Genomic DNA, 13,652 nt, shown 5'->3' on the forward strand with positions numbered 1-13,652 from the left:
ATGATAGACGGGCAAGCATCAGCAAAAGGCTGGCATACGTATGTCTTGGAAGACATCCCACTGACTGATGGTTTCGTCTGTACATTCGAGGTCTTCATAAAGAACACCGGACCTGTTTTATTGCAAGTTTGGAGGGCGGATCCAGTAGCAACTGCAGCAAACGCAGGCGCAAAGCACTTTTCCCTTGTCGGACAGCTCGAATATAATGCGTTAGTCACTGGCGAGCAGTCAGTAAGTATATACACGGAGCTTTCTTTCGCTGTACAGACGTGTCATCTCCAGTCTGGGTCCGTTGCACGGTTTCAGATCCGAATCAGAACAGACGGTGGCAGAATCAAATGATACTGATGTTTAAGGTTCACACTCAAAACCTCTTACCTTATTGCAAACTTCGTAAGTAATGACTACTGAAGAGCTTACAATGAAATTCATTGCTGAATTCCTTTTTAGGTGCAGTTGGGAGACCCAATTGCCGTAAAAGCAGGTGACCACATTGGCTTCATGAATATCGCCGATGAAGCGGGCTCAGTTGCCTATAATTTCGGAGCACAATTCTCCCTCAATAGAGACTTGCAGGACCCCAGTGAACAAGTCATCCCCAGTGTTGGGGATATCATGGATATCGATGTTTTTGTGCCATCATACATCTACTCTCTTGGAACAAGAGTATCTACAGACAGATCACTCTGTAAGTATATCTTCGCATGGGGTTAACAAGTCAAACTTGCTGTAGTCTGAGCTTTTTCTATTTCATTTTGTCCTAGTTTCTTTGCTTATGATCACTAAGGCCGGAACGTCCAAAATGATAATTAAACGAAAGGGTAAGACTAAGGTGTACTTTACATCAGCTTGCTCTTCAATGATGGCATCCAATTATAAAATATATGGGTTTCCATTGCAGGTTTTCCAACAACACCATGCCCATATACACCAAGACCTACCACGCCTACAACAAGTAAGTACATGGAACTAACATACAATATACGAACGCTTTTAATTCAATGATTCCCAAAAGATCTGCCGAACAAGGCATCAATTCTAAAGATGCGTTTAAGATGACTGTATTTATAGTGTCCTAAAGAATCGTCAAATTTACATGGTAAACTGATATTATAGAGTATATTGAACGTGTAATGACGAATTTTTATGTTATACCAACTGCTTATACTAGTATATGTACCGTCTCTGAGCAGCAGAAAAATAAAATTACTTGCAAAATGTATCTGAAATGTACCTCGCTGAGGTACAGGCTTTGACCCCATCAACAGCTTTCGAACAACGGGTCTGATGTAATTGTGTAACTTGTTCTTCCAGAGGTTGACGTACCAACGACCCAAGCACCAACTCCTGGTAAGTCTGACTTTTTTATTTGCAGTTACAAAAGTCCAATATACTTTGTCCATATAAGGGAGATCTTTTTATAGACATTACACTTTGAGGGTTTCTACAAAAGTCTACTCCGTGCGATATCACACTCTCTGCTTTAAGAATAAAATGAAAGTTACTGAGTTCTTGTATACATTAGTATAGATCGGTTTATTTATAAATAAACCGATCTAAACTAATCAATTGTCTGCGGCTGCAAGGATTCACATGCCAATTAATGTCGAAATTGCATACTTAACGTTTTTGCCACAACCGTCTCTTTGCTTCTAACATTTCTCTACGCTCTTTTGATAACTTGCATTTCAGTTGTAACCGGGGCACCTCAGCCCAAGACGACTGGACTTCCACGTGCCGTTGTGACTACGGGAAACCCTATAATCCCTGGCCGAGCAACCAAGAAGGAGACAGATATTCATATCCTCCTCGACTACAGCTTTGAGCTTCCATACGGTGTTGTCTGCTACTTTGATACCTTCATGGCGGACACTTTGCCAACAAACTTCCAGATTTGGCGACGAAATGCAACAAGTGTCGAGCCGAACGTATTCACGCTCACCGATGAAACTACTTATAGTGTGGACGAGGCGAATAAAGCCGTCAGGGTCAGTATCAGAGTTGACTTTGTAGACCTAACAAAATATTTGATGTAACATATGACTGCCGGTGCAAAATAATAGTGTTCTTTCTGATGCAACCCTGCAAAGTAAGAACTACATGTATTTACCTCGGTCTTCAGCATACAACCCACAGCAGGTTGTATAGTCATTTATGTTAAGTTCTCAATCCATTCAGTGCTTGTTAAACAATTGGACAGAAAGACTTATTCTTAAAGTTTGGTTGGTCTGAAATATATGTACTTCTGTCAATTTATTTTTGTTTTTACCATTCAGGTGTGGGTTGCCAATCGTACTGTTAACGGTGTATACACACCAATTCGATTCAAAGAAGGGGACTACTTCGGTTTCACCTCCATTCTCCAAGATTCTGTGGGTTATAACTTCGGTGGGAACGTCCCGGGAAGCCGAACACTCTTCCGCAAGCTCAATACGAATGAAGTACCAAAGCCTGGAGATAACTATGAAATAAATGTCAAGTTCCTCGTCTACAAGTTTTCCTTGTCGGTCACATATGCAACTCATGTTGACCTATGTAAGTTAATGCTTTCCTGAGAACTTTTATTCAGTTACATGCAATTTCCAAATTCTTCTGTAACATTAGCCGGTAGATTTGGTAGATTTCCATTATAGTTTGTTTAAAAGTCCTCCTACGATGTGTTCTTTTAAGACTCTCAGCCTTTTCTCATTCTTTGGCATGCATCGATATTTCATTGGGATTTGCAATCTGGCGTTTTTCAGAAAATAAGTTAAAAATACTCGAAATATTTCCTGTTGGCCTCTATAAATTTTTAGTTGAATGCAGATTTCCGCTATATTCTTATATATATATATATATAACAATCGATGGCGGCCTTGTTCTGGAATAACACAAAGAGGCAAAACATTGAAACTTTCTTCACACAATATCAGGTTATGACGGTACAACGATGGCGCCGAAACCAACTGATGCTGTGACTATGCCACCAGTAAGGACCACACCCGCAGTGACACCAGATCCAGGAACCCCAGGCCCGACATCTAAGGTCACAGATGGTGCAGGAGCAGGTAAGAAGACCATTACCAGATTGTTTCCAAGATATGTTCTGAATCGCTGGCTCTTAAAGAGATTTGCTGTTCAACCTGTTAGTAGTAATGGATGTCTAGTTTGGGTTGAAACAATATTTGATTGTCCATAGTGGTAACCTGCAACACCCAAAGCGTTGTGTCTATCTTAACAACCGGAGGCCGTTGGGATCAGTATTAAAGACAAGGAATCCGGTAATTACACTTTCCTCGTGTCTCCCCACTCGACTCAGTACAGAATGCAATGCTAAGTCTTGTCCATCACTTTGTTTTGAGTTTCTGTTTCATGTTGTCAATTCCAAAACACTCTTCTGTTATAGTGTACAAGATTGGTAACCCCTCACTCCCTGGCGTGACGATGAAAGACGGTATCTACTCAGTGGTGTTTGATACATTCGACCTCCTGCAAGGATACCTCTGCTTCTTCGAAGGATACTTCACTGAGCTTCACCATACCCACTTGCAAATCTGGCGGCCACAGAGCACAGATCCACGTGATAGGTCTTTCCAATTGGTTACCAACATGAACTTCACACCAAGCACCGTCCCTGGGGTTAATAGGGTGAGTTAAGATTTCTCTTGGTAATTTCTTTGCTTACGTTTTATGTCAAGGCAACAATTTATAGCGACGGAAAATATCGCTATTCTCCGACAACGTCAAGAAATCCATTCATTTGGCAATATTCTTTTTCTTCACAGGCGTACCCAGGAGAAAATGATAACATCAGGTTATTTGCCAATGACAGATTCGGCTTCACCACTGATGAGAAGAGCGTTTTGGCATTCAGGTTCGGTCAATACGCCTGGACGCTTCAGGCTTCGATGGATAAGATTCCAGTTGTTGATGGCGTGTATGACATAAACGTCCGATTCCACCCATACAACATCTCGTTATCCGTGACAGTTGCAACGAGGCAAGAATGGTGTAAGTAGGAATTTTGTAATCTGAATATATGTTCACTTTATGTTTTCACAAGTTTTTACTGACAGGCAAACGATTCGTGATGCTAAATTCACCATGAACCACTAAATGAGAGTATCACTGTTTTCAATTTATTCTACATGTAGTTTTGAAACGGCTTTATTCGTCATCTTAATTCGTTAACCGAATAGGCGTGTAGATTTTTTAAGATGATGCTGCATTTTTATCTCATCTTGTCTTCAATGAAGCTTATGAACTCGCTTTTGAATACATCCTCAGGGCCTACCCTTATCTTTCACCATTTTCTTTCATAATGATTTGTTTATTCAGGCGACATGGTCCCAACAACTGTTGCTCCTGTTAACCCAACAATACCAACTGAAGCCCCCAACAAATCCACCCAACCACCAGGTAAGTGTCAAGTACCTTAAAAAGTAAATCTCGCGTAACTATAGGACTCAAGTTGGGCACCATATTTTCCGTTATATACGAAAACGGTGATACACATATACATGAACACTAAGATTTCAAACTTTCATTTCCTTCTGTCAAGACCGCCTTCAAAATATTCCTCTCTATGTTTCAGTATCAACACCTTCCGCTGCACCAGGAGGTAAGTAAATACATTACAATTGAAATGTCTCTTGTATTCGCCAACCTTACATATACAGGCAAGCCTTCCACCTCACAGAGTTGGCTTGTCCCAGGAAAGGAGTCTTCAATGTCAGAAGAGCAGCGTTCTTAAGAGTATTGAATCAAAATAAATTCACTATTGTTCCCCTGGCATTAAATGACGTTCTTCAAGCACGATTCGCATCATTATCATGCGTAGAGAAAAGTTCACCTTCAGTCTCTAAGGTTTTGTTTATCAAACAAGTCTTTGAATGACTTTCTGATTTCTCTGCATGTAGATTTTAGAGCAACCTTTTGATGCAAATGGAACTCTTTGTGCAACGTTGCTTTAAACACAGAAAGCAATGAGGCCATAAATACATACTGGTACAAGAAAGGCCTATTTACATGTCCTTCAATCTTAAAATTGTTTTCCCAGCAACTACGAAAATTGGAAATGACGTAGATATGGAGCCAAAGCTTCCCGGAATAGAAGGCAACAACTCTGTCGTGATGGACGGCTTCAACCTCACAGATGGCTACCTCTACAAGTTCAATGTTGTCTTGAACTCGACAGACCCAGTAACCTTTCAGATCTTTAGGCCTGATCCAGTTGATCCGAACATCCTGAATGTCGTTTATGAGATTGGTCCCTTCCGAGCTCCGTACGCACCTGGTGTTTTTGAGGTGGGTTTATTACAGATTTTGAAAACAGAATATCGAGACCTACCTTACAAGCTTGGGAAATGGACATTATTGCCAACATGTACCTGGGAAAGAGTCAGGCACTCGACTCCAAAATTGTACTAACTATGGAATTACATGTAATTGGGTCAGTTGACTATGAGAGTGACGGATGATCATTTGATGTAGTTTTTGGCGAGAAATTCAAACCTTTTGTATTGAAAGAGCTGGTTACAATGCTGCTCATTTGATAACCAATTCCCATCCTTTAACCAGATTTATGCCAATCCCCCTGCCGGTGCAGGACGAAGGCGACGAAGGGCCACTGCTGGTGTGCTGGTGAAGGCAGGTGACAAGATGGGATTCACTGTCTCGGGTGGTAATCCCATGGCCTCGACTTCAGGCGGAACTGGGTCTGGCATCATCGTTGTCCCCGCTACTGGAAATGGTGCTATCAACCTTTCAAATGGATTGAAAGGCAGTGGTAGTTACATCATGAACGTAGAAATCAGTAAGTATAGTCATTGCCCTACGTCCAACGTGAGGACACCAATGTGTGTTATTATCTTGTTGGTATATCGACCATCAAATTATTTTTAAGTTTTGAAGGTTCTAAAAAGTAGACGAGAAGAATATTAACAGAGTTCATAGATTAGCGTTATTCCATTTCCAAATATGAACCTAACATTTCATCTGAATTTTTCAGGTCAAGTTCCTCTGGAAATTCCTACAACAACGGCAGCTCCAACAACTGCACTTCCAGCAACTACTGAGACGCCGACGACACCCCCATCCACTGCTGTTAACCGTAAGTTGCTCTATCGTTTGTGACCTGTTGGCGTACCTCGGTGGAAATCCTCCATGCAGCACTACTGGGATACTTAAAGTGAACAGCTTATGAAATGTGGATCTTTGAATTATCTTTCAAGCCTTTGAAGCTAATCATACAACACACAACTTGAAGTTAAATAGTATAGGGCGTTCAAAATTAAGGAAATGAGGTATACAGGTGAGGTAAAATATCGGCAATATTTTGTAAGAATCAAAGAATGGTAGGCCCAGTACTCTTCGTTCGTTCAGAACGCAATTCAATTCGTTCTACCCTATCACCCATCATCTTTCACACCAACATAATGTCGCCCCTCACCTTTTTTCAGTCAAGTACGTTGGCAATGACGTTCTGAGTGGTGGTGTACCCGTTTTCGACATGAACCGCATCTACATCCTTCAAGGATATGACCTCCCAGCAGGATGGGTCTACAGGTTCGAAATGCACCTGAGCACAGTAGATCCTATAAAGTTACAGATCTGGAGACCGAACGCTCTGAAACCTTCCGAGGTCAGCCTCGTTGGAGAAATGGACTTCTATGCGAAAGATGGGGGCGGCCTATACAGTGTAAGTATTGCACCAAAGCTTGTTTTATCGATGAGAATTCATTCACCGAGTTGATGGCAACTCGTACCACAAAGCAAGGCCGTTTACATGGACATACCTTAGGTTAATTTGACCTGATTCAAATCGGCCCACGTCGTGAAGCCACCAGCTCTTCCAACTTCTTATCAAATTTCCTTTAGTAACTTTTCCTCTCATATTTCCAGGCCTACCCCAATGAGACGAATGCAATCGCTGTTCAAGCAGGCGATAAACTTGGGTTCGCTACGGTTGGAAATAACCCTCTCCATATCAGGCAGGAACAAGATGCTGGTTCTTACGTCGGAATCCTCGACCTCAATGTCATCGGAAGATACCCTGCAGTTGGCGAACCCTTTACCTTGACTGGAATTTCTTTCAGCGACAAATTCCCTCTTGCCATCGAAATATGTAAGCCTAAATGATGTTATTGAGTACATGTAGTTTTAAAGATGCAAAGGTTTGGGAATTACATGATTGACACCCTGGCTAACAAAAGTTACATAGCTCTAGGTTGATATTCATATTGTTGCCTTTTGTCATTGAAAGAAGTAACACACATTTTATGAAGTAAGCAATGATTGTTTAGTTTTTGGACATTTACGGAAACCTGTTGACGCATGCTTACTGTCTCGGGGGTTATTATAACTATTGCCTCCTTCATCCTTGCAGCCTCGAGTTATATCCCGCCACCTTCGGAAACACCACTAACAAGTAAGTATCCAATAAATGAGGTGTAGCAGGAGTCGATGATAGAAATACTAGGAGCCACTACTGGACCAAACAACTAGTGATGGTATTTTTCTTCTCAGTATGGTCAGCCGTTTAGAGCTTTCCCGCAGAGCTGTAAGGTGCATTGTTCCAAGTCTTCGCCAGGGCTCGATCGTGCAGAGGTGTTGGTGAGCTAACACATTGCACGAGTTTCACATCGGAGTTTTACTTTCCATCGACTGGTTGCCGACAAAGTTCGATCTTCCCGAACCAATGGTCCAGTGGAGAAGCATCTTTAGGGATATCAACCCATAAAAGTTCAAACAACAATGTTAAAAATAAAGTCAAGAATAACGTGATTTATCTCAATTCCAGTTGTTACCAAAGGTAACGGTTTGACCAATGGTACCCAAGGCCCCGATGGCACAAGTACCTACATCTTGGACCAGGACCTCAAGGATGGATACGTATACAAGTATAATGTGTTCTTGGCGACCACAGACCCTGTTCGCCTGCAGGTGTTCAGGCCTCTTGGTGGAACCTCATACCGCTTGCTTGGAGAAGTGGAGACACTGGCGCGGTATGGGCCTGGGGAATATAGGGTAAGTGGCTGTATAGTGCCTTGGTTGGAAGGAAAATAAGAGTCCGGGGGAAAGGAATCACATGCGCTTTCAACCTCCTTATTACTCATTTTGACTCCGATATCTACCATCAGACACTTTGTGATTTGTAAGCCTAGCAACATTTCTATTTCAGATCTACCCATCTCCCCATAGCCCAATTGCTGTGAAGACCACCGACAGGATAGGATTCACCACCATCGTCACCAATCCATTGACCTACAAAATCACCAGTGATGCAACCGTGAATACGATCAAGAATCTTGCCAGTACGCCATCAGTGGGGGACACTGTCTCAACGACTGGTGTCGATTTCGTCTTCGAGTGGGCATTAAACGTTGAAATCGGTAAGTCTGTTATTCAGAATTCGTTTAATATTCAAGAGCCAGCTGCAATATTAAGAAGAAGGCGATCGCTCGATAAATCACATTCTTTACCATTCTCTGTATGCTTTAATAGTAGAGCAGTTAACTTATGATGATTCGAAGCCATTCGATAACAAAACCTTCGTCACGTCACCTGGTCATCATGTTATTGTACGGCTCATTAAAATAACTACTATAACTAACTGATGATACTTACAAGTACAATGCATTGTAAGCGAATTCAAGAGTAAGCTCCAAAACTACTTCCACAATGCAACAAATGGATTGAATGTGTTTGGCCTTCCAGCCTCAAGTTACCTTGATCCACCAATTGGACAGATGGGCGAGATGGGCGCAGATGGGCCGGACGGTCCACAAGGACAACAAGGAGAACAAGGATCACAAGGCGTTAAAGGCGAGGCAGGCGACGCTGGCTTAGAGGGACCACGGGTGAGCTCCTTGTTTAACGTACTAGTATAGAAAAGCAGATAACATTTACTCTCCATCATTACACGAAACATGTAGATATTGCCTCGTACAGAACGTGCCGTGTTTTCTCTATTCCTTAAGTTAATGTATGTCTATGTGTTGGCATAATAGATAAAATATTGCTGATGCAGAACGTAATTGTACATCACTTCCGACTGCATGCTTGGATCATCCAGCTGGGTGTTGAGACTGACATTTACAAGGCTTCGATCGTAACTTCAACGTAACCTTTTTACTTCAAGGGTACCACTGGAGATCAAGGTGTTGTCGGTGAACAGGGTCTACTAGGAGACGTGGGCGATGTTGGGATGACAGGATCGGAAGGTGCTCCAGGCAACCAAGGTGATCTCGGCGCACGCGGTGTGACTGGCGGTGAAGGATCCGCTGGGCTGATCGGCAACAATGGCCCCCGTGGTGTCACTGGCGCTCAAGGTGTGATGGGCCTCACGGGGTACGAGGGGGTTGTTGGCCCACTGGGGGTAGGTGGATCAGCTGGAAACCAAGGTGACCAGGGACCTGCCGGCCAGCAAGGACCTAAGGGAGACGTCGGAGACGTAGGACCAGTACAGAGTAAGTATCAAGATGGTCATACTGCACACTGCATTTAAACCAATGTTTAGCATCTTGCAGATCGAGAAAAGATATAGTTTTCCCATGTTCAAATGACTTTAGGACGCCATCCGGAGTAGGTTCACAATTTTCAATATTGCTTTGATTGTAAGATTGGCTTTCAACTACTTGATTCGATATCACCCACATCGTCAGGGATTGTGTCATTGAATGTATCATGTTGTAAGCTGTTGTACTCTCTCTTGCAGGCGTATCTTGTGCCGTCAGTGGTTGTCAACACGTGTGTACAGAGTTGGTCGGAGCTGTTGAGTGTTCATGTAACCCCGGCTATCTCCTGCAAGATGATAAAAAGACATGTGCAGGTATGTAATTCCTTTATACTTGGGTCATATATCCCAAGTCAATGGCTAATAAACCGCGGGTACGCCAGAACACACAGCCATACAAATTTTGATCATATGAAGATCCAAAGGAAACACAAAATATATTTTGGGGGTCCGGAGATTATTGTCATCTATAATTGTTTGAGCGCTGGCCTTGTCCTCTTGCGCAAGTCAATCATATCTGATATGGTGTTAACATTCATTGCACTTTTACCTTTTTCCAGATATCAATGAATGTAATACATATAACGGTATGTGTCAACAGAATTGCGTAAATGATGTCCCTGGATCCGCCACGTGCACCTGTAAAAATGGGTACAATGTATCACCCAATGGGAGACATTGCGATGGTAAGCAGACAATTTGTGATTCCATGTCAGATCGATTTGCATTACCCATGGTGGCTACTTCAAGCATTACCAATTCTTGGTAATGATCTCGCCTCGCCTTTTCTGTTTGGCTTAATATTTTTCGGAGTTTCCGTCTTACACCTTGTGCATGTACGACAATACACCTCCTTTTTGACGATCAATGATGAAATATAACCATTCTCTGAATTTCCGGCGCCTTTCTTTCCCTCAACAAAAAAGAGTGTCATCTGACGAGTAGCAATACGCCCAGGACAGTACGCCGGTTGCCTGGCACGATATCAATATATATATAACATCTTCAACGATTTATCTCACTACCGACGAGAAATTACGATATGAAGATGCACTCTACCTTGACAACACCTTCAACTTCTCCATTTTGTCTGTTGCAGATCTGAACGAGTGTCTCAAGAACCCATGCAGTAATGATGAAGTTTGCTTGAACACAGAGGGAAGTTATGCTTGCTACAAAGGAACTGGTTCATCCGTGTTTTACAACGAACAGGGAAATACTGGTAAGTGCTCTCTGTAGTCTCTGTAGGCTTTAGATGTCTTATGATATCACCAGGTGAAAGATGATGATAATATCATGATACGATTCGATGAAATGTGGTCGTAAAATTACGAAGGACATCTGCAACATCGGCCAAAGGTCGCCATACTTCCATCAACTCCTTTGCCTGAAAAGGTAGTTCTCGCTATCGTGCCCCGCACCTCTCAAGAACATTATATTTATTCGACATTATATTGTAACATTGCTCACGGTGTCTGTTCTAGGTGCACAATCATCTGGCTCCAATAACCTTGTCAACAGAGCAATGTTTGTTGGCATTATAGTTTGGGCTGGCGTGCTTTCTGTCTGCTCTTTAACGCTCATCATCGTCTACTGCTACTCCAAACCTTACAAGAAGAGACGCCCCATCAGCCCTCCGGCGGGAGAAACCTTTTCGACACTTTCCAGGCATACTTACCGAGGCAGTGAACGTAATAGGGAGATTCCGGTAGCCAGTTACTACCTATACTAAGGATAAGAGAGTGTGTTTTTAGTTTATTTCAGCATGTTTGCCCTTGTTTTTGTTTAGAGACACTCAGAGTTCAGGCGTGGTCATGGTTCTGCGGACTCTATAGTGTTCACCCAAATCAGCAAAATATGCAACCGGCTCTTTTCACCGTACCACATCACTGTTAAGAAATTTAAAAAAATATTATAAAATAATCTTATTTTGCTGATTTGGGTTGCAGAATATGACCACCGGAAAGATGCGCACTTAGATAAATTCAGTTTTATTTTCATGCCTTATTTTCTTTTTAATATTACATTTACCTTATCTTATCTTGTCTTGTTGGGCATGTTTAATTACATTTTTAACAAATAGTTTCTTATTCGTTGCAGACCATCTATTTCTTACTTGTTTGCAATTACTTTCAATCTAGCACGGCGGAGTTTTCCATTCTTGATGGAGTTCTTTTTCTGTATGATTGGTGGCATTTTGCACACTCAAACCTGTAGACATTTCGATGACGCCCGTACAATTGAAAATAGTGATAAGCGTTTCGAGATCACTGACAATCTCACATTGCTTTTCACAGTAACTTTTGCAAAATAACTCTCGAAAATGGCTCGGCCTTCTTTGAAACCTGTTACGATTCGGAAAAACCTTCATGTAACCCCTAGGGAAAAACTAAGAGTCGAAACGCGCCCAAAAACATACCGATCGAGGTATTTGGATGGCCACATTTGTAACATAATCATAATGTTTCATTCCGGCAGCTGCAATCTTCTCGAGTTAGAGCACTCGCAAGGTGTAGAATGACTAAAAAATTACGGCGAAATTTTTAAAAAAATACTCCCTACCTTATCATCCCCTATCTCTCTTTCTACTTGCAGCTGCGCTGGCTACCACCACAACATTTTTGAATCGTAACGTGTTTATCGGTCTCATCGTGTGGATGATCCTGGTATCTCTGGGCAGCTTGTTGGTCGCCGTCGCCATGATGTTCAAGGGCAGCAAGAAGAAGGATATGAACAAGAAGATGCAGATGCAACAAAGTATGAGGCGGCAGAGCGTCAAGAGACACAACCCAGACTACGCCCTTCCAGAGTTTACAGAAATTTATGACCGATAGTGTATTATTTGTAAATAAACCAAAATATATTTTTGTAATTTTATCAGTTCTCATCCATATTGCCAACATTCAACTTAAAAGACATATCTTCTGCTGTTTTAAACCAATGGGAACGTTCTATGACATATGCTGTGTATATATGTAGGCCTACTTTATTGTTGTAACGGATGTTGAAAATCTTCAATATTGTAAGCTGGTTTCGCAGTCTGTGATTTGGGCAGAGCATTCAGGTTCAGACAGGATACTTTTATTCGATCTCGAATGAGGTCTTGCATTAATCTACTTCAAAAATTCAATAATAGATGCAGCAGTCGTTGATTTTGAAGATTGGTCATGATGTAAATTCATTGCTTTGTATTATGTAAATAGTCCACCTCGCTCATCATTTTGTAATGGAGCCTATTTTGTCTTTGTCGACATTTTGTGGTCTCTTCCGCGCGTGTTGACAACCAATGCATCATCACCTTTACTGATGTTGTTAATTCTGGTCTTTTGTTTGTGCTTTGTCGTTTGTTGCTCGTCTTACTGAGGAATATAGTGATTGATAGATACATGTATTTTTTAAATAGCCTTTGCTGTATAGAATTCAACAAGAACGGGAAAATGAAAAATATCAAAATCTGTGGTTGTAATGATTGTTACTTTGTTATCGTGTTGGTAGGTTTCGCAACTGAAAAGTCCACGAACGGCGAAATGGGAAGACACCGTCTCCACACTATATCCTAAGCCGATTTATGTAGGCTACATGCATCTTGAACTTCAGGCCACCACTCGACTGACGCTGGTTTGTCGAGGATGATGTACATATGTAGCTTTGTAAATATTTTTTTACCGATATTAAATTCATTTCACGGACACTGGACCACCGACCACCGACCTTTCTTTTTTATGTTCCATGAACTTACAATGTATTAGCACAGTTCATTGCTGTAACACATGTCCTATCACTATTTCTATACATGTAGATATATATCGCACAGTAGAGTTAGTCACATACCTGGATTCTAACTTATTGTAAGCTTTATTTACCAATGTCGTAAATGAAAAAAAGTAACTGATTTGTGTATATTTTTGGAAAAAAGTATCTGACAATGTTTGTTCAGCATTATTTTCCTACTTTTAATAATAATTATAATGCATACTATTAAAGGTTTTGAGTTAAATTATTGGAAGTGATTATTTGGCAAGCCCGGCTTACCAAACAGCGCCTTTTTTCTGCCCTAGATGGAGAGCCGAACTCATGCATATTCAACCATCCAGGAGCTCATTATCATTCGTGGCAACACGGTCAGCAACACTGGAGTTACAGTGAAACGCCTTTA

At 41.6% G+C, this 13,652-nt stretch overlaps 1 protein-coding gene across 1 annotated transcript; it reads left to right on the forward strand.

Moving 5' to 3' along the window:
* LOC135483968 (uncharacterized) lies at nt 1-13,421 on the forward strand. The gene is made up of 25 exons (XM_064765040.1): nt 1-231; nt 451-688; nt 902-955; nt 1,315-1,350; nt 1,693-1,988; nt 2,277-2,535; nt 2,913-3,047; nt 3,386-3,627; nt 3,765-3,990; nt 4,318-4,398; nt 4,574-4,600; nt 5,039-5,286; nt 5,560-5,794; nt 5,990-6,091; nt 6,441-6,679; nt 6,883-7,105; nt 7,367-7,408; nt 7,781-8,007; nt 8,162-8,372; nt 8,698-8,840; nt 9,122-9,449; nt 9,698-9,811; nt 10,057-10,182; nt 10,596-10,718; nt 12,092-13,421. The coding sequence occupies exons 1-25, from the start codon at nt 1-3 to the stop codon at nt 12,328-12,330; spliced, it is 4,425 nt and encodes a 1,474-aa protein (XP_064621110.1). The 3' UTR covers nt 12,331-13,421.
* The last annotated feature ends 231 nt before the right edge of the window (nt 13,422-13,652 follow it).

The sequence above is a fragment of the Lineus longissimus genome, chromosome 2 (assembly GCF_910592395.1).
Source record: "Lineus longissimus chromosome 2, tnLinLong1.2, whole genome shotgun sequence".
Lineage (NCBI taxonomy): Eukaryota > Metazoa > Nemertea > Pilidiophora > Heteronemertea > Lineidae > Lineus > Lineus longissimus.

Coding starts and splice junctions, on each gene's coding strand:
- LOC135483968 (XM_064765040.1), top strand. CDS start 1: ATGATAGACGGGCAAGCATCAGCAAAAGGCTGGCATACGTATGTCTTG. Junction 6,092..6,440: donor CCCATCCACTGCTGTTAACC/GTAAGTTGCTCT, acceptor ACCTTTTTTCAG/TCAAGTACGTTGGCAATGAC. Junction 7,106..7,366: donor CCCTCTTGCCATCGAAATAT/GTAAGCCTAAAT, acceptor TCATCCTTGCAG/CCTCGAGTTATATCCCGCCA.